Below are 20,138 nucleotides of genomic sequence, written 5' to 3'. Positions count from 1 at the left end.
TTAATGCGGTAGCTGGGATGGAGAAATGGGGTGGCCAAAAGGGGGGGGTGGCCAAAAGGGGGTGGGTCGACTTAAGTCAGACTTGTCGTGTTGTGTAGGTCTGGATAGGCCTTGCAATATCTTCGTGCCATTGTCAAGGAGTGTGGCCAAAGCTAGCGCATCCTCGACGCCCATACCTGCGCCGGCTCCGTGATGAGGAGTGGAGGCGTGAGCAGCATCACCTGCAAGACAAAGCCTCCCTTTGACGTACGTTGGAGCAGGGTAGTCGTAAGTATCGAAGATGGCCCATTTAGTAATTTCATCTGGCAGCAAGTCAATGAGACTCTTGACTGTAGGACCCCAGTCCTGGAATACATCAGCGACCTCCTTCCTTGTCGTCTGACTTGTCATGTTAGCAACTCCATCGCCCCTCTTGTCCCAATCAGTAGTATCATCGGCAAAGGCCACAAAGTTCAGAATCGTACCACCTGCCACCGCGAAATGCAGGACATGTGCTCGTGGACCGGTGTGGCAATGCTCGTTGTAGGCTTTGAAGCTTCCGATGGCGGCTACTGCGCGGTCCATGGGTATCAAGGCCCTATAGGCAACTTTGTGGCTGGAGTGAGGGTACGCGGCGGGGGTATCTGGTCCGAGAACCAGCTGTCGGATTGGAAGTCCAATTCGACCGCGGCATACAGCCGACTGCGCAGGGGCCAATTGGGGGCCCTATTTACGATTATCGTAGCCAGCCCAACCTACGGTTGGAACCTCCTTTTTACACCTACTACGCAGATATTCATATAGTTCAATTGATCTCTTCGTCAACTACGGTTCGAACCAACTACCCTGTAATAGGGATACCAACACCAGCTGTCGGACCTTGGATTTGATGCCGTCGCATCCAATAACTTGTAAGCATCAGCGACAAGGACAGTAATAATGTCATTGGGAGTCGACATTTGCCATGATGGAATCTGTGTTGTGTGACTCTTACCTGCATCGGCGCTGGATGTGGTGCCGTCCTGAAAATGCAGAAGCACCTTTCCCCCTATATCTTCATCTGTCACATTTACCAGTTTCTTACGGAATGCGACCGCATCGTCTGGGATGATCTTAACAAGCTCGTCTAAGAGATGTGTCACGTAACAGGGATAGTAATCGCACCTCACAAAGTGCCCGTCACGTGCTGAATCACGTGTCTATCTTAGATATTATATATATAGACCTTCTCCTTTTGTCTATTTCTACTTTAATAATTAAGCTACTTTTACTACACTCCGTATGCCTATTACTACGTACTATAACTTATAATAATTATAAGCCTAGCTCTTAGTTAAGACCCTATACTACGATAACGTACTTATTAATATAATTCTTACGATCTTTTTAAAATAACCGACTTACTTATAGTTACTTTAGCCTAAGCTAAACTAACTAGTTACGATAGTTAGATTAAATAGTTTAATATACTTCGCGCTATAAGTAAGGGCGTCGGGGTTTAAAAATACGTCGACCTAGACGCTCTAAATTTTAACGTATTCTTTAACCCCTCTATAGCTGTTACGAAGGTAACTTTGTTTACCTTATTATTCGCCTTATTATCAATATTACGTAAGCAAACTATATACCATATTAATCTACGATTTCTGTAGATTATTATAGGTATTGATTATGTAAGCAATACTGCTTATATAAGCTTACGTGAGCAATGGAAAGTACTGGAAGGTAACTGAATAATCTGGAATTTACTCGAGGCGGAATTACGTACTACGATTACGCATTCACTTACGTATACGCTTATTAATTATATCATAATTAATAAGCAATGGAATATTCTAGTAGGAGGTTTTTATGCCTATATGTAGGCGTGTATTTGCTTACCTAGACCTTTCGTTAAGCAAGCAACTTCTCATATAGTAATTCAACTATATTACTCTCTTTACTACAAAAACCTCTTTTATATACGCTTATATCCCCTATATTTATATATTCTTGCTTCTATATGAATATTCACTCTTTATATTCTTCATAAGAATATCCCGCATTACCTCGTTAAAGCTATACGTGCCAGAATAGCACTTACTTCGCCCTTAGAATTCAGATAATTAGTCGCGATTTATAATAAAAAAGAACTACGAGCCTACTAGGCCCGTTATAAAGCGTTTAAAAACGACTAAAGAAACTAAGAAATCCTCTACTAGTAGCTTTTAAATATAACTCTTAGTACGAACCTTTCGATTTCCTTAAGTACGAATAACCTATAGAACTAAGCTAGGTTTCTTTTTACGAAGCTAGTTATATTATTTACTTTACGTAAACAAATCTATCCCTATACCGCACCCGTAAAGAGGATCTATATATTTGAGAATATTTAAAAATAATAAGAGCTCGACGCTAAATATGAGTAACTTATAGCTCACGAACGTAATACTATTAATACGCATATTAAAGTCCTCGCCCAGTAGTTAGTAAAATTAGTTAACGTTATACTATATAAATACGTATTTTAAAAAGCTATTAAGAACGGCGCTAAGTTTAGTATATAGTAAATCGTTAAATATTTAAAGTAAGAATTTGCGCCCCCCGAACTAGTAATAAGGAATACGGTTTAAGAAGAATATTAATAAGCCCTTAATAAAACGAGGACCAGAATTAACTCCTAACGCTAATATAAAGAATAGTAATCCGCTTACCTCCGAGCTAAAACGTACGATATTCTAAAAATTAGTAAAGAGATCGCTATACTTAACTTCTTAGTTATAGTTAAGTCTAAACTTAACCCTATATAGGGCTAACGTATATATAAGACCTTTAGTAAATTAATAGCCTTCGGAACGCATACGAAGACCCTTAAGGAAATTACGTATATATTTAGCTTAGTAACCTAGAACGTATATACTAAACGACCTTTAAATTAAAGAGGGGCTTATTCTACTTTTACTAAACGCTCTAACTTAGTTAATAACGTAAATAATAAGGGTAACGTTATATACCCTTATAATTACGCATACCTATAGCGCCCTACGGCGTACTAAAAATTAGAATAAGTACTTATAAGCCGAAACGCTAGTAAGTTATTAATACGAATACTAAGGAGCTATGTAAAGGAAGTCCTCGCCGTTATTAAATTAAATAAGTAAAAATTACTCTATAATAAGCTTAAAAAAGCTAGTTAGCTAAGGAACGATAGAACCCCTAAGAAACCTAGGTTTCTAAAAAGATCTTCTAACTAACTTATAGCGAGCTTATTAATAAACTAGGACGAGGGCTACGTAGTTACTATACTTATAAAGAGTTAGGACTTAGAGGTAAACGCAATCTTTAGTACCCCTATAAGTAGCGCTCACCCCCTTTTTTAGAGCATAGTAATAAATAGCTATAGAGTAATATATTTAGTTAACGATAAAAGCCTATTTAAACCCGAGAGTTGCGTACTATTAAGTAATAAAAACTATATTAAATTAAGAACTACTATACTACCTATTATTATACATAGCACTCGTATTATAAAAGGCGTCCTAAACGGACCTAAGGGAAAAAGAACCTACGATCTAAAGCTCTAGAACGTCGCTTATATCGAGGGATTTTATATTAATATAGTCTTAAAGACTTTACTAAATAGAAGCGTACTCTAATACTGCGGTCTAGATTATACTTTGTAATAGGGAACGCTTTATAAGAGTACTATTAAAAAGTAGCTTATTTAAAAGAATAATCTAGTCTTCTTTAAATATAAGCTCTTCTAATCCTATCCTTCTTTTATAAACTTTAAGTATATCTTATAGAGCCTAGCTAGTATTATACTACTAGTTAGCCGTAGAAAATTCCGTTGCTTATATTAACGTACTTATAAGAGGTCTAATAGCGCGCTCCTCTAGTACCTTAGAATAGGTTATCTCGGACCTAATACTCTTCGTTAATTACTATATAAGACTCGAGGTATACGTATTAAACCTCTATTATAAGTTAAGTATAAAGTATATATATTATTCGAAGCTAAAATAGTAGTTTTAAAAGGACTACCCTCGAGAAGAGCCTCACGGCTATAGTACTATATATACTAAGATCTCTTTTACTTTAAACTATCTCTTAGTAAACGATAATATATACTTATAGCTTCTAACGAATATAGTAGGCAGCTTAGGGGTTTCTTTTTAAAGATAAAAATAGAAAAAGAAGTGCTTTTTGTATTATAGAGCCTCGAGGTAGCGATTCGTTATTAAAAAGGGATTTTAATTTGCTTTTTTAGAAGTAATAATAAGACCGCTCTCTTAATTATAAACGTTAGACGCGTATATAAGACGTAGTATAGCGAGCTAGGAATTAAAATAGAACTTCTATTTCTATATATAAAGGAACCCGTAAGTAACGCTAAAAGAGTAGGTTAACTCGTAATTACTAAAGCTCGTAAGATGCGCCTTTTTACGAACCTCCCTACGAATTTATAGGACGAAATAGTATTAGTAACAATTTTTATTTATAATATTACCCTACGGGAGGCTAATAAAGGAGATTCGCCTATTATAATAGAAATTAATTAGTAAAAGCGGTATTAACGCTAGTAATAGACGGGTTACTAAGTACGGGATTCTAAACCGGTTACCCCGTATTTCGGTAGCCTCTATATATATAGCTATTAAGTATACCCTCTTTATAAGGATCGTAAGAAGGGTATACGTTAAAAGGAGTTTAAAATACTTTCCCGCGGGTATATAGGATACTTAGTTAGATATATATTAGAAACGTATAACTTATATAAGGTCTAGGTACCTACGCTCGAGCAGGTATTTATTATAAGGAATATTAGGTTTAATAAAAAAGTCTTTTATAATCCCGTATACGAGGAATAAGCTATCGTAGGCGAGTAAGTAAATTTAGTAATCTAAAAGATATAAGAACTCTTTAATACTAACAATAAGTTAATTCGAGCACTCGGGGAAGTAGATCTAGACTTCGGAAATACTAATACTTAAAATAACTCTATAATTAAGGATAGTATTATTATTAAATTTTTTAACTATTTAGGACGCTAAGTAACCGATAGACGTACTCTAGGGTGCGGTAAATAAGGCTAAAGAGGCTAATATAGTCTTATTATTATTATTAACCCCTAAGATAACCCCCTTATATAAGCTTAGGAATAAGAGTAAAGAAGGGGATATAGTAACCGGGTTATAAACGGCTCTGCGCAGTCTATAGTCCTCTTTACGAGCGCTTATATATACTACGAAGGTTCTCGAGCTTTTAATTCTTAATAGCTCTTAATAAAACGTTAGAGTACGTAATAAACGAGGTACTAATCGCAAGGAAGTAATTTTTAATACTAAAGTTAACGTTAGTAAGGAACCCTTATAATAAACCTTTACTATTATATAAGAACAGAGCTTATAAGAACCGCCTTATTAAGTACTAAGTAAAGCTTTATTAGGTCCTAGACGTTTAAACCGGGCCTATAGACCTCTATAATACTTTAATAGTAATATCTTCGTAACGCTCTTATATTTAAATATAAGAAATAGCGATTACTATAACCGTCTCTAGGACTGCTTTTTCTCTACTTTTATATTTAATTAGTAAAAAGCTATAGAGGAAAGTAGTATAGGATATATAACACTCTATTAAATAGTAAAAGGAGCAGTTTATAAGACCTACTTAGAGCGCTCCGGAGGAGTTTAGAAACTACGACTTACTAAAGTTAACTTCTAAAGCCTACTAAAGAAGTTTAGTAATATTAAATATCTCCTACCGTAACTATAGAAGTTACTTAGGGATACTATAGACGTAGAAATAAAAAAGCTAAGGGATATTAGTATATAAGAAGAGGTCGACCGTAATCCTAAATAAGGGATCCTACTTCTATTAAAATAAGTATATATTTATAAGTACGACGTCGATAACGAGGTTAGCGAGGTAAAAGCACGTATATATATAAGGGGGGATATATAACTACTTAACCCCTTATAAAATACGTACGCTTCGACGCTCGCCGCAAAGGCCTTTAGGCTTATAATAATAATAGCTACCTAATTCGACCTTAAAATAGACTAGTATAATATTATTAACGCATTCCTTAACGCGCCTCTTAAGAGCGAGAAGCTAGTAATTATTAAACTCCTAGAGAGATATAAGGTTATTAGTAAAGTAAATAAACTCTAACGCGCTCTATATAGCCTCTAAGACTCGCTAATTCTCTAGTTCTAAACTTTTATTTCTATACTCCGTAGTATAAATATAATATATAGCTACGAGGAGATCTGTATTTACTAAACCGTAAATAGGAAAGTAATACTAGTATTCTACGTCGATAACTTTATTATTCTATACTATTAAGACGACCGAAAGGCGGCTTAGGGGATCGTCGACGGTATAAAAGAATATATTAACCTTAAGGAGAATAGACCGATTAATTACTTCCTTAGAGTACGGATTTTACGAAACCGTACTACTCGTAAGGTTTACTTTATTTATAACGTATATATCGAGCGAGTTACTAAGCGCTTCGACCTTATAAATTTACTATATCTAGCTACCCCTCTTTTTTAAGAAGAGTTTAAACTAAACGAGGGGTAGGTAATAAAAGAGGAAATAAAGAGCTACTAAGAGAAGGTCGGGAGTATACTTTATATAGCTATTATAATTAGACTAGACGTCGCCTTTACTTACTCGTAATTATTATAGTTCCTAACTAACCTAAGCATAACCTATATTAAAGTAATTAACTACTATATTTAATATCTCTATATAACGAAATATCTTACGCTCTACTACGGTAGTATACTGAGTACGCAATTATTATTTTTAACTAAAGATACTAGCTTCGCAAATAACAAAGTAATACGACGATTATCTTAAGGATATATAATATTCCTTTTTAATAGCCTAATTTAATAAAAATTAGCACGCTAAGTAACGGTTATAACGTTAACTACTAAAACTAAGCTTCTTTACCTTAAGGAAACCGTAAAAGAGACTATAGCTCTAAAGCGCCTTTTTAAAGATATTACCCTTAACTTAAGAGAAGTATAGTTAATTAACTACGATAATTAGTAAACGATTCGACTCGTTATAGGGGAAGGAGAAAAAATAGCTACTTAACTTCGCTATATTAATATATAAAATATATAGCTAAGATAAGAGTACGCTAGAGGTAGCTTCGAGGTTACTTATATATTAATAAAAGATATACTAGTAGATAGACTTATTAAAAACCTTTTACGAACTAAGTTCGAATATTTCCGTATACTTTTTAACTTCTATAATACGCAAGAAGCTATTATAAATAGCTAAAATAGTTAAAAATAATTAATTTAGGCCACGCTTAGAAAAACTTAATATTTAAAAATAGACGATAGATAGAACCTAAAGTACGGCCCAGAGGCCTAAAATAAATAAAATAACCTTACCTTATAGGGTATACGTATATAAAAATAAGACCCGGGCTTATACTTATTATTTAAACTCCTAGTTTATAAAGTACGTAATTATTAAGAGCATAGCGTTACTAAAAAAGAGGGTTAGTATACGTACTAAAAAACGCGTTTTACGCGCTTCGAAGTTTATAAAACTAAGAATAATAAAAGTAGCGGGGGGCATAAGAGCCGGAACGACCGTTAAGTTAACGACTTAAAGTATAAAAGCGGGCGGCGTAATAAGAAGTTAGTTATAAATAACTATAATAAGTATAAAAAAGAACTAGGGGCACGCGTTAAAAAAGTCCTTTATATAAAAGCCGATATAGTTCTCGTATATCCTTTAGTTATTATATATCTAGCGGACGATACTACGGAGCTTAGTAATATCCTACTAAAACTATAGTTAGAAATACGCTTTTTAATAATAAAAAAGGATAATATACTTATAAAAGAGAGAGCGCTACTTATAATAGCCTCGGTAAGGGCCTAGGCTATTAGCTATAAAATAACCGGCATATTAATATATTTTTTAGCTAAACGGCCGTTAAAATAGCGCGTATACTAGCTACTACTTCTTATAAAATAACGACTACTATCCTTAGTATTAGTATACTAAAGGGCTACTTTAAAATAGGGTAAGTACTAGATCTCCCGTTCCTTAGGAGCCTCTCCCTTAAGCTTTTTAGGGACTAAGTATATATTAAATAGGCTTAAAATAGTAAAGAGAACTATACTTATTGCGGGGGGTACTTTAGCTTCTTAGCGTTCTTTTTTACTTCTTATTACCTTTTTAAAAAGAGCTAGCTTTGCGTTTTTTAGACCCTAGAATAATATTAAATATAAACTCTTAAGATAATAAGTATACGATATACCTTTTTTAAAGGGCTTATTATCTAAACTAGTCTTATCCTCTAGTACGTATAGCTTTAACGAGGTAATGCGGGATATTCTTATAAAGAATATAAAGAGTGAATATTCATATAGAAGCAAGAATATATGAATATAGGGGATATAAGCGTATATAAAAGAGGTTTTTGTAGTAAAGAGAGTAATATAGTTGAATTACTATATGAGAAGTTGCTTGCTTAACGAAAGGTCTAGGTAAGCAAATACACGCCTACATATAGGCATAAAAACCTCCTACTAGAATATTCCATTGCTTATTAATTATGATATAATTAATAAGCGTATACGTAAGTGAATGCGTAATCGTAGTACGTAATTCCGCCTCGAGTAAATTCCAGATTATTTAGTTACCTTCCAGTACTTTCCATTGCTCACGTAAGCTTATATAAGCAGTATTGCTTATATAATCAATACCTATAATAATCTATAGAAGTCGTAGATTAATATGGTATATAGTTTGCTTACGTAATATTGATAATAAGGCGAATAATAAGGTAAATAAAGTTACTTTCGTAACATATCCTTATTTTTAAACTCCGAGGGGGGGATAAGTAAAAGCCCGTTAGAGCTCTTACCGCTACTATTTACCTTATTATCGCCCTTATTACGGCTACTAAGGAGAGCCTCGAACTTAATAAAGTCCTCGGTATCTCGACTAATAGCTTTAATATTTTTTTAGCTAGGGAGGGAGAGCTCGGTAGCCGGGCCTTAGTAAGTAAGTAAGAGGTCGCGGGGGGGGGTAACGATTTAAAAAGGCTTATTAGTATTATTACTTATTTAAACTCTTAGTAAACTACATAATATATATATAAAAAGTATTATAAAAATTACGCAAAACTTATTATTATTTCTAAATATATTAGATATTTATATTTAAAATAAAATTAGTAAACGATTTAATAGTATAGGCGCGTGCGCGTAGTAAACGGGGGTACTTATAGTAATTACGAGAGGTTAAAAAAAAAAAAATAATAGCTAGGTAATATTACGAGAATTTAGATATATATAAGGCGGCTAAGTAGCCTCGCCCTTAGTAATTTATATACTAAAAATAATAAAATACGCGCTATTCTAACTTAGGATTCTATTTATTTTAGATAAAGGGATATATTTATAATAAACGCGGCTCAAAAGACGTATATCCCTTATACTTAATTTTCCTTTATTTATATTTGACTAAATTAGGCCTTTGTAAGGGTATTTAGAGATTCTATCTTAGGCATAATAGCTCCCTAGCGGTAGTAATTAGGGGGTATATTACGTAATAGGGATAGTTATCGCACCTTATAAAGTGCCCGTTACGTGCTAAATCACGTGTCTATCTCAGATATCGTGTATATAGACCTTCTTCTTTTGTCTATTTCTACTTTGATAGTTAAGCCACTTTTACCACACTCCGTATGCCCATTGCTGCGTGCCATAACTCGTGACAAGATGAGCCCGATGACAGCCAATGAATCCCTCATGCCCAGTGTCGAGGTTATACAGAGGCATATCTTCTTCGCCAGGGCGATTCTCATCCCAGTTATATCCATCGTTGAAACGGAGGCACTCATCGGGCTCGTCTTCGTTCTCACCGTTGTGTGTGGCTACGGCGTTGACGGCCTCCTCGATGAATGGATTTAGTAGGGCCATGCACTTTCTGGCATTGGCAGTGAAGCCAATTCCGGCACCGATCTCGCGGAAGGAGCGGGACTGTTCGTATATCTTGACAGGAATATTCCGCTTTAGTAAGCCCAGCGCTGTGATGAGACCTACAATTCCACCACCGACGATGGCAATTTCGAAATTCTCGTTGGAATCGGACATGATTGAAGAAGGGCTCTTTTAAACTATTTGTGAAGGAAGTCTGCAGCCGGTTGAATATGGAACGAGGTAGTTATCCTTAGATCAGTTATACCTCAATCTCTGTTGGGCAAGAAGTACCTTGCCGTCGATGGCGCTTACTCATTTGGCTGCACATGTAATATCAACGTTCAACTGATATTAGGTGCACGTCCTGAAACACCGGAGTTCGCGGTCTTCCTGTCCGGCGGATGATGATCTCATCCGAATAGTGTTCAGAGCATTGACGGCCTCGCCGATGGATTTTGGCTCTCGGCCCATTGCCCTTTGGCAAATCACCTTTTCTCGGTTAAAATGAAGATAGGGTCGGTGTACGCCGGGAACATTCTAGAGACAACGCGAGTATCTCATGTAGGTTTCTCAAGACAGCCGGTGTTGTAGCTTGTAAGTAATGACTTTAAGCACTGACAAATTCATTATGTAGGGGAAGAACCTTTGAAACTCTAGTGAGATACAGCTGAAGCGAGCGGCTGAATATGACCTTCATATTGATTTTACACACGCTCAGAATAGACCAACATTTCCATCCACCACTCGTGAACGATCCAGGGGATGTTCAGTCCCCCATACTCGGTTCCTCAATCAACAGGTCCATGAGAGAGTCAGGCGTCGCCAAGGCATCCTCATATCCAAACTGAGGCGGCTCTGGCTTCGGGATACCTTGGCAAAACCCATTTGCAGCTTTCAACCCCCCCAAAGCTTCATCCATCGTCTTAATCTCATCTTCTAACGCCATGCCACGTTCCTGAAACCTGACCAGAGCTTCCCGACATGAATGAAATGGCGCTGGCGTAAATGGGTGGATCTGGCAAATGTTGAAATCGGATAATAAAATACTCGATAAGCGTGCAATCTCTCTAGCTGCTGCTACAGCTCTTTCCTCACAGCCATCGACGAGATGATGGTACTCTGCAGTAGTATCCGGCATCGTTGCGGCCACCTCCAGAAGTGATAGTGACGCTACTTGGGCTACTATCCTGGTAAGTAATGTCATAGATCCAGCGCGATGAGATACGGGGAGGCCCTGCAGACGGAAAATCTGCCGCGTCAGGACGGAGTCCACAAACATGTGGCGCTCCGAAAATTGGGCAGGCGACCTCCCACTTTCATGTCCAATCCCCGATCGATTCTTGTGGGCTTGAATCTGCTCGGACATTGAGATGGATAGAATGAATTCCAAGAACGGATGTTGCTTTGCTGCTGTCTGTAGCTCCATAGCTTCTGAGAGAAAGAGAGAGATGGTGGGCGTGCGGCTTTGAAATGCGTCTTCAGAGCAAGGAAGCCGAGTATATATCTTGATACATCCTATTATTAGTACAAGAATTCATAATTTATCTGCAGTAATATTCAAGGAAAGATTGGCGCATAATGTTGATGAACAGGGGTTGAGTGCGTACCTCAGATTCAGTGAACGTCCGGGGCAGATCATGCGCCAAGCAAATAACAGTATCTAGACAAAATACCATCCAGAACGTCCTTCTCTTCTCCTCTTTCTCGACAAAGTAATCTGAGTCCTCGGCTGATCCGGAGGCTTTGGAGCAACTTGAATCGATATTGCTCAGGCGCAGGAGCCGTATCAGGCGTATCGCTCGCCCCGTACTCACCCATGCGCGGTGGAAGCCGACTGCCATCAGCTCATACATAGAGATGAGAATCCACGCCTGGGTCTGCTTTAACAAACCCTCCTCTTTATCCATTGGAATGCCAGGAGAGTCAAGATTCCCGAGGCGGTCGAGGGCTTCGCGATACATGGTGTCGCACAGATGTTGAAACTGCGACGACAGTGAAGACGCCATCGCCCACATTGCGTACTGTAGACATGTATGTGAAAGTTTGGATTCGTCCGAAGTAGAGCGGCTGTTCATTGTTGGTCTCTTTTCCAAATGCTTTGATATGCGAATGTACGAGGATTGGTGTAAGAACGGTGTAAATGAGTGAACTCTGTCGAAGTAGAGCTGGTCACTACATTCAATGTTCAGCGACAAGATACACAGGCATCAACATGGAGTCTCGACGTATGCCCTGGGACAGTTACTCACAGATCAGCTCTCATTAAGGGCCCAATATCCCGAAAGGTGTCAAGCGCCTGAGCCGGCAACGTCGGAAGCACGCCCGTGTAGTTGAAGGCATCGTTGGCGATGATAGGCAGTGAGGTGGAATCTACAGGAGTGGATGTCTGAGTTGGGACATCTGATCGTGCCGGGTAGGTCAAGTCCGCGTCAGATAAAGAAGTGAAGTAGTCCGTAGCAACAGACAAGGTCTCTCGATGACTATCAAGACTGGAGCCATGAAGGTCCGAGCTTGTTGAAGATTCGCAACTCCGCCTCAGGGCTTTATTGACCTCGATTGAACCGCTCCTACTACTTCTCGCAAGGCGCCGTTCAAGAGTGGCTGCATTTACTCATCTTGTCAGTATCTATAGTACGAATCTTAAATTTCCCACTCCAAGGCATTGCCCTTTACAGTGAAAATGTTGCTGACTGACCAATCCTTGATTGAAGCGTCTTCATATGATCTTTCTTGGATATTTGAGGTGGGGCAGCCGAGGCACTTCGACAACGTGAACCCGTACGAACACACCCACTGCAAGGCTGTTTTCGATCACATCTAAGCTTGCCCTTTTGGCACTGCCGGCAGGTTGAATCAGGGCTGCGGCGGATATCATGGCTCGTTGCCGGGCTCCTGCGTGTTTCGGTCTCCTCCGTTATCGATGATGCCGCGGACCGGGGCGGTGTTGGGCCATTCGGCCCATTCTTCGGGTGCGACTGGCATAATACGCCACGTTCGAAGCAAGGGAGACAGAAATTGCTCCCGTCCATTGATGTTGTGGGCGGTGTGGTTGGAGAGTTGCTGATTATGATGCACTCAATGCTGCGTCTGTTTGATAATGAAGACGTTAACTTGCGCCAACCAGAACTTTTAATGCTCGTTAATGAAAACACCTGCTTGGAGACACCAAGACACGGTTATGTATGCTACATAGCTGCCAGCTTCCTCAGCGTTTGCCACTTTAGCGGCGTGATCTGAGTTCAGATAAGCAAAGATGCATCTCAATCAACATGGATAAAGTGTGACAGGACGATCCTGGTCTTTGATGAAAACCACATGAAATCTACCCAAAAGTGCCTTTGCGAATTTGTGGTGATGCTAAGGAAAAGGAAATCAACCCCTGGAGGTTCCCATCACCGACGCTAGTCGCCTGGTAAAGAGCAAACTTTGCTGCTTGTTTGTTACCAAGGGTGTTTGCCCCTTTCCTCGGAATACTGATCCGTTGTGCCGCCCGCTTCATATTCCTTTTGCAGACCCCGCTTTTCCTTTTCTTTTGGCCGTTGTGTTTGCTTGTTTGCTCCCTCGGCTGATAGTTTGCCTATTAGTGCCTGACGGTTCATGTATGAGAGATTTTGCACAATTACCGGGATGCCGGGGTCGTTCCCTTGTCAGTCATCTTGATGACCGGGCCCGGCCTTGCGATTCCCGGATCGGTGGAGTTCGCGACCTTCCGGGGTTGGAAGATGGCAAACCCGATCCCCTCCATGGTAGCTGATAGGGCATGAATAATGTGGATCGAGATCTTCGTAAGCGATGGCAGTTACGTGCCTGCCTTGGTCTTCGATGCGCCAGAAAGTGAGTTCTCAATTATATAGTATCGAAAGTACAGGCCAACCTCAAAATCTTACACGTGCACGCCGCTTATTCTCCGTCTACTCACTGGGGACTGCAAGTGCCTCGTCAATCGTCTTCCAAGTGTGATCTTTGACCTTTTTCAAATCCTCCTCAGTGAAAATAGCCTTGTTGCCGACAACCTTACCATTTTGATCGATACAACTCCAAGATGCGCCGTCCTTCCCCGAGGCCCCGTCCACTCCCTCCAGAAGTCTCTCGGCGCAGGTATCGGCCGGTACGCCCATCACATTGGTCAGGAGTTTTGTCGCAGTCCGAAGATACCACGGCATGGTATGGAAGAGATTGGTCTGTACGATGCCAGGGTACGCGTGGATGAAGTGTTGCCTCTTGTCCTTGTTCTCGGCCGCATAGGCCTGGATCATGGCGTCCGTCATGGACAGGCAGTGGTCCGCTGCTTTTTGCAAGCTGAAGTTCTTCTTCAGGTCCAAGTCGTCCCAAATCAGCTTCGTCGGGCTTCCGCGGGTGCTATCAAGGACGATGAGGACTTTGGCATCGTCCTTTAGGATGGGGCTCAGCTCGCGGATGAGAAGCTGCCTGCCGTAGTAGTGAAGGGCCATCTTGCGGTCGATTCCCTCTGACGTCTCGGTTCTACCTGCCATGGTGAGAATGCCTTGGGTGAGGACGAGCAAGTCGAGTTGTGGGTCTTGGAGGGACTTGTAGTCGTCCGTGTATCGCTTGATGGAGCGCATGGAAGATGCGTCCAAGGCGCGGAACTTGATGTTGGGGTGAGGGACGTCCTTGGGTTCGGTGCGGCCACTGATAGTCACTTGTGAGGATGCCGAAGCTGCGGCGAGGCGGCAGGCAATGGCGAAGCCAATGCCACCCGTTCCTCCTACGACTAATGATCGTGTAGCCATGACTTGCTATGAGAGTTGGATGAGATAGATGGTGGGATGTGAGGATGTCTTGGGGATTTCAAGCTCCTTATCAAACTTGGAAGCTGAGCTTGGCTCGGCGTGTGGTTAGGCCGATTCCGAAAACAATTCAAAGCTTCCCTAAGTCCGCATTTCCGCGTCATCTGATTGGCTCAATTCATCTGACATTTTCCATTTCATGCAAAGGAAGCTTTCTAAGTCCGCAAAATCCGCCCACAACTTGTGTTTTGCAGCTGTCCATGAGTATGGTTTGGTATGACATTGCTTTGAAGCTCTTGGCTGCGAACATATGACAGTTAAGATAGATCCTCAAGGTCACTCCGACTTTCCGTTTAGTGTCCTTCCTTGTGGAACCTCCATTGCTTACGCCCCTACCTCTTGTCTTCTTGCGGCTTGTCGCCTCTTTCGGGTTTTGGTGGTACCGACATGGGGAACGTAGGCTTATGCCGGGGATGAGATGACGACGGAACGGATGGAAAGGGGATGGAAAGTGCCCTCGAGCCCGGGCTCCGCAGCTTCCACTTCGCCGTATTTCGGAAAATCCTACGCCCATTTCCCGGGCATGTTATTTATAGCCTCGATTATATCCAGACTCCACGTGACCCTCACCGACCTTACGTAAGTACCAAGGATGAGCCGAAGTGCCGGACTGGGGATCTTCCCTTGAACCAAGTCGGCCACCTTACTGCATCAGTGCATAGCAGGACCCCAAGAGCCCCGATTCCCCTGCTCGCGGCTCTGCGGCAACGTTAACTCTGGGCGAGCGGGGCCGCTGACGCGTTACTGGTCTTCTGGCGGTTCAGCGCCAGCCAAAGAGAGACATCGCGGGACGCATGGGCTGCCGATGTTCCAGGTGAGAGAAGTCTCTGCCTGGGAAGCCTGGCACGCCTGGCCTGGTGTTTCCTGGCAGGGCGAGATCTTCCAAAGTGGTTGAGTTTTGAAAGGGATTGAAGTCTGGAGCCAGAGCCACATTTCCCCCGTCTATTTCGCACCCCCGGGCCCTGGCCGCATGTTCCGTGGTCCGTCATACGGATACTCTTGTTCCCTTCAGGACTGAAGTTTCGATCTCCTGCAAATCTGTTCCCTTTTTTTCCCATTTCCTCTCCATGTGGTCCGAGTCTTGACCTACGCCCAACGGTTGTCATTGTCACACGTCACACGTCATACACACTACCACAGTGACCGCACCACACACAAAGGTCGACGACTGGACAAAAGAGGTGTTCACTGGTCGGTCGTCTGGGATGTCATTCTCGGCCCTACCACACTACTTCAGCCCTTCGGACGGATCTGTGGGATCCAACGTGCTGGGTCACACCTAAACTGGGTCTCTACTCCGAATCTTTTGCCCATCCCACCGCTCCTCATTCCATTCTCCTTGGCGAACTACGGAGGGGCCCCCTCTGGTTCATCAACTTCGGCTCTTCGATTTGTTCCATTTGTTAAAATTTGTCCCGCCCCAGCCCGTGGAGCACTGGAGACGTTTCTTCACGTCGGCGGTGCCGAGTTTCCATTCTTGACCCTTCTACCCTACATAATCACGCCTTCTCCCCCTCGCGCCGCGCGAGGTCTTGTAGAGGGACGATGGGCATAATGGAGAAACTAGGGGTGACAGACCCCTTGGCAAAGCTTCCCCACAAGCCGCAGTCTTACAACGACAAATATGTCGTCGTCTACGACTTCAGTGAAGTCGGTACGTCAATTTCTCATTCGTCTTTCTATCATGATCGGGAACTATCGTTGGAATGGGGCTGGCCGACTGACTGTGCCCCAGATTCTGAGACCTCCGTCAAGGAGCTCACTACACTCCTTAACGAACTCGAGTCTGCTGGTCTCCAGACGGAAGTGAGGGCCGGCTATGATCAGACCCTTCTTATCTTCGTGAAGGCTCCTCGGGAGCTTCTAGGAAACACCGTCTACAAGTCGAGGTCAGTTGGACCAACCATCGTCACGGTCAGCTGAAGCCCTTGGCTGACATTTCCACCAGAGTAAAGGACTGGCTCTATGGCATCGTCCCCGAGCATCCCGGCGGCACCAAGACCACCGTCGTCGACGGCGCCTTTGAGGCAGAGGACATTCTTTCAGTCTACCACCTCGTCAACTGGCCCAAGTCTCTCGGTGGCGCTGGAATCACGCCCGAGACGGGCCAGTGGAAGAATGTCAAGGCCATTTTCCCTCTGCACAATGAGGAGACGAACCAATCCCTCATGAAGCATCTCAGCAAGCGGCTGTTCCTGACGCCCGACGATATCGATTCCATTCGCGACCTCTGGGGAACCAAGGTGAGTCCCGCCAACCTGCGTTCTCTGCCCATGCCGTCTAACAGAACATTCGCATAGGTCGCTTTTTACTTTGCCTTCATCCAGACCTATCTTCTCTTCCTCACCTTCCCCGCAATCACCGGTGTCATTGCCTGGATGTACTTCTCAAAGTACTCCCTCACCTACGCTATCGCGACATGTGTCTGGTGCACCGTCTTCCTGGAATACTGGAAGATCCAGGAAGTTGATCTCAGTATCCGGTGGAACGTGCAGGGAATCGGCAAGGTCAAAGTCAACAGGCCGCAGTTCAAGTACGACAAGATTATCAAGGACGAGGCTGGCCAGGAGAAGCATTATTTCCCCAAGTGGAAGACGGTCTCCCGCCAACTGCTCCAAATCCCCTTTGTCTTGCTTTCCGCTCTGGCGCTGGGTGCCATCATCGTCCTTGTGTTTGCCATTGAGGTGCTTATTTCAGAAGGCTACGACGGCCCCTACAAGAACTTGATTGTAAGTTCTCTTTAGCATGCGTTGGTGCTTCAACAGGGTGCTAACCATAAGCAGGAATACGTTCCGACCTGCTTGCTCGCTATCGCGTTGCCCTACATCAGCAGCGGCCTCGAAGAAGTCGCCACGATGCTCACGAACTACGAAAACCACCGAACGGCCGATTACCACGAAATGTCTCTGACGCAAAAGATCTTCGTCCTCAACATCATCACAAACTACCTACCGATTCTCATCACGGCCTTCATTTACGTTCCCTTTGGCGACACCTTTGTCCCCTGGCTCGAGGGCATGACGAAGGGATTCCTCGGCGCCATTGGCCAAAAGTACATGGACGACGACCTTAGCTTCCACGTTGACGCAGACAGACTTCGTGACGAGGTCATCGCGCTCGTCGTCACAGGACAGATTTCCGGATTCTTCGACGAGAACATCATGCCGGTCCTCAAGCACAAGGCGCAAGGGATCTACCGCGAGTACAAGCGCTCGCACTCAAAGGACACGATGCTCATGTCCATCGTCAAGGATGCCCCCGAGGAAGCTAGATTCCTCCGCAGCGCACGCAACCAGGCCACCCTGGAAAAGTACAACGTCCAGGACGACATTGCCGAGATCGTCCTCCAGTTCGGCTACCTCGCCCTCTTCTCCCCCGTATGGCCCCTCATCCCCATCGGGTTTCTCATCAACAACATCGTCGAGCTACGCACCGACTTCCTCAAGATCTGCATGGAACATCGCCGCCCGCCCCCGGTGCGCACCGATGGCATCGGCCCGTGGATCAACTCTCTCGACTTCCTCACCTGGGCCGGCAGTCTCTCGACCGGCGCCATCGTGCACCTGTTCGGCGCAAACAGCATCGGCGGTGGAGCGTGGTGGGCGCTCCCCATCACCATCTTCATCAGCGAGCACGTGTTCCTCGGCTTGCGCTCGGTCGTCCGCTTCTGTCTAGAGAGCATCGGGTCGGAGCAAATTCGCAAGCAGAGGCACCAGCGGTACGCGACGCGTGTGAAGCACCTCGAAGAGATGGAGGCCAACAAGCAGGCTGGGCTTATGCTCTCAGTCGCCGAGCGCGAGCGTCGCAAGTCAATCCGGGCGATGGGGCAGGAGTCCTTCTGGACGACACAGATTGACGACGGCGCGAGTGCCGCTGTGGGTATTGGTTTGATCCAATCGGTCAAGAGGGCTGAAGTGTTGAAAGCCGGGCAACCGAAGATTGACTAGTAGGATGTCTGTTTACTATACTGGTCAGATCATCTACACAAAATCGGCGTCTTGTTTGATTAGAGGGGAAAATTTAGAGCATGAACACCATGCCAATAGAATGCCATACAACATCAGTCCGTCCGCCTGCTCCCCGAGCTGGTGACTGAAGCTAAGTGAAGAGCTAAGTGGAGATTGGACGAAGGGGTATAGTGACATGTCTTTGACATCACATCACAGCACTGACATCATCGGATCGCATCCGCGCCATCAACAAACACAGCATCAACATCAACCTGACTTTCGAGCATCGATCACAAGACTGACAAACAGGTCCTTTTGAGACGATATCGACGGATAATTCTAGTTGTAACCACCAAGGCTCAGGACAGATCACTACGACTCATCCAAAATGTCCAAAATCACATCCCCCTTCAACAACCCAATCTCCTTCGCTTCATGCTCCATCGGCCTCCCTCGACACACCCTCGAAGACAAACTGGCAGCACTCTCTGCCGCCGGCTTCAACGGAATCGAACTCTCCTTCCCGGATCTCCAAACCTACGCCACTCAACACCTCAACAAGGGCGAAATCGCAGCCGACGACTATCACTCCCTCTGCGAAGCCGGCAAGCTCATCCACGAGCTATGCGCGCAGCTCAACCTACAAATTATGGTCTTACAGCCCTTTGCGAACTTCGAAGGGTGGCCAAAGGGCAGCAAGCAGCGAGAAGAAGCGTTTGAGCGCGCGAGGGGATGGATGGAGATCATGAGCGCCGTGGGGACAGATATGCTGCAGGTCGGATCGTCGGATTCGCCGGATATCACGTCGTCGATCGGAGACCTTGTCGCCGATCTCGCAGAGTTGGCGGACCTTCTTGCGACGAGGGGGTTCAAGATCGCGTATGAGAATTGGTGCTGGGCCACGCACATGCCATCGTGGAAGGATGTGTGGAAGATTGTGCAGCTTGCTAATCGGCCTAACTTGGGGCTCTGCTTGGATACTTTCCAGTCTGCTGGTGGAGAATGGGGAGATCCGACGACGGAATCGGGACGCATTGAGACTGGTGGTGTGAGCGAGCAAGATCTCAAGATGTCGTATGAGATCTCTCTTCAGGAACTTGCAAAGACGGTTCCGCCGGAGAAGATCTATTTTCTCCAGATCAGCGACGCGTACAAGGTCTCACCGCCGTTGAGCAAAGAGCCGGATGAGAGTGGGTTGAGACCCCGGGGGCGCTGGAGCCATGATCATAGACCGCTGCCGTTCGACGGTGGGTATCTGCCCATCTTGCAGTTTTTGGAGGCTGTCATGAGCACCGGCTTCAGAGGGTGGTTGTCAGTCGAAGTGTTTGATGGGAAATTTGAGGAGAAGTACGGGGATGACTTGTCGGGATACGCCAAGAAGGGGAGGGACGGGGTTGTCAAGATGCTGGGCGAGATGATTGTCGATGAGAGTGGCCTCTGATTCTATG

At 43.7% G+C, this 20,138-nt stretch overlaps 5 protein-coding genes across 5 annotated transcripts; 1 reads left to right on the top strand and 4 right to left on the bottom strand.

Moving 5' to 3' along the window:
* Positions 1 to 1,163, bottom strand: CLUP02_04346 (salicylate 1-monooxygenase SalA; the record flags this gene model as incomplete). Its single annotated transcript, XM_049283359.1, has 3 exons — positions 1 to 705; positions 841 to 887; positions 974 to 1,163. Coding segments are annotated over 3 exons (942 nt in total), but the record flags the coding sequence as incomplete, so codon positions are not given.
* An 8,520-nt stretch (positions 1,164 to 9,683) lies between these two features.
* CLUP02_04345 (salicylate 1-monooxygenase SalA) lies at positions 9,684 to 10,106 on the bottom strand (the record flags this gene model as incomplete). The annotated part of the gene is made up of 1 exon (XM_049283358.1): positions 9,684 to 10,106. The coding sequence occupies one exon, from the start codon at positions 10,104 to 10,106 to the stop codon at positions 9,684 to 9,686; it is 423 nt and encodes a 140-aa protein (XP_049140501.1).
* Positions 10,107 to 10,283: 177 nt separating this feature from the next.
* CLUP02_04344 (uncharacterized protein) lies at positions 10,284 to 10,629 on the bottom strand (the record flags this gene model as incomplete). Its single annotated transcript, XM_049283357.1, has 2 exons — positions 10,284 to 10,469; positions 10,552 to 10,629. 2 exons carry the CDS (start codon positions 10,627 to 10,629, stop codon positions 10,284 to 10,286), a joined length of 264 nt encoding a protein of 87 aa, XP_049140500.1.
* Positions 10,630 to 10,698: 69 nt separating this feature from the next.
* CLUP02_04343 (uncharacterized protein) lies at positions 10,699 to 14,683 on the bottom strand (the record flags this gene model as incomplete). The annotated part of the gene is made up of 11 exons (XM_049283356.1): positions 10,699 to 10,947; positions 11,014 to 11,395; positions 11,523 to 12,104; positions 12,182 to 12,533; positions 12,628 to 12,692; positions 12,771 to 13,058; positions 13,122 to 13,165; positions 13,223 to 13,268; positions 13,377 to 13,575; positions 13,639 to 13,749; positions 13,852 to 14,683. 11 exons carry the CDS (start codon positions 14,681 to 14,683, stop codon positions 10,699 to 10,701), a joined length of 3,150 nt encoding a protein of 1,049 aa, XP_049140499.1.
* Positions 14,684 to 14,727: 44 nt separating this feature from the next.
* On the top strand, positions 14,728 to 20,131 carry CLUP02_04342 (uncharacterized protein; the record flags this gene model as incomplete). The annotated part of the gene is made up of 14 exons (XM_049283355.1): positions 14,728 to 14,825; positions 14,888 to 14,954; positions 15,007 to 15,136; positions 15,403 to 15,554; positions 15,666 to 15,741; positions 15,820 to 16,274; positions 16,331 to 16,394; positions 16,476 to 16,629; positions 16,689 to 16,983; positions 17,041 to 17,469; positions 17,524 to 18,654; positions 18,787 to 18,842; positions 18,907 to 18,999; positions 19,054 to 20,131. 14 exons carry the CDS (start codon positions 14,728 to 14,730, stop codon positions 20,129 to 20,131), a joined length of 4,278 nt encoding a protein of 1,425 aa, XP_049140498.1.
* Between the last annotated feature and the right edge of the window lie 7 nt (positions 20,132 to 20,138).

The sequence above is a fragment of the Colletotrichum lupini genome, chromosome 2 (genome assembly GCF_023278565.1).
Source record: "Colletotrichum lupini chromosome 2, complete sequence".
Taxonomy (NCBI): domain Eukaryota; kingdom Fungi; phylum Ascomycota; class Sordariomycetes; order Glomerellales; family Glomerellaceae; genus Colletotrichum; species Colletotrichum lupini.
This window is presented reverse-complemented; position numbering and strand designations above follow the sequence as displayed.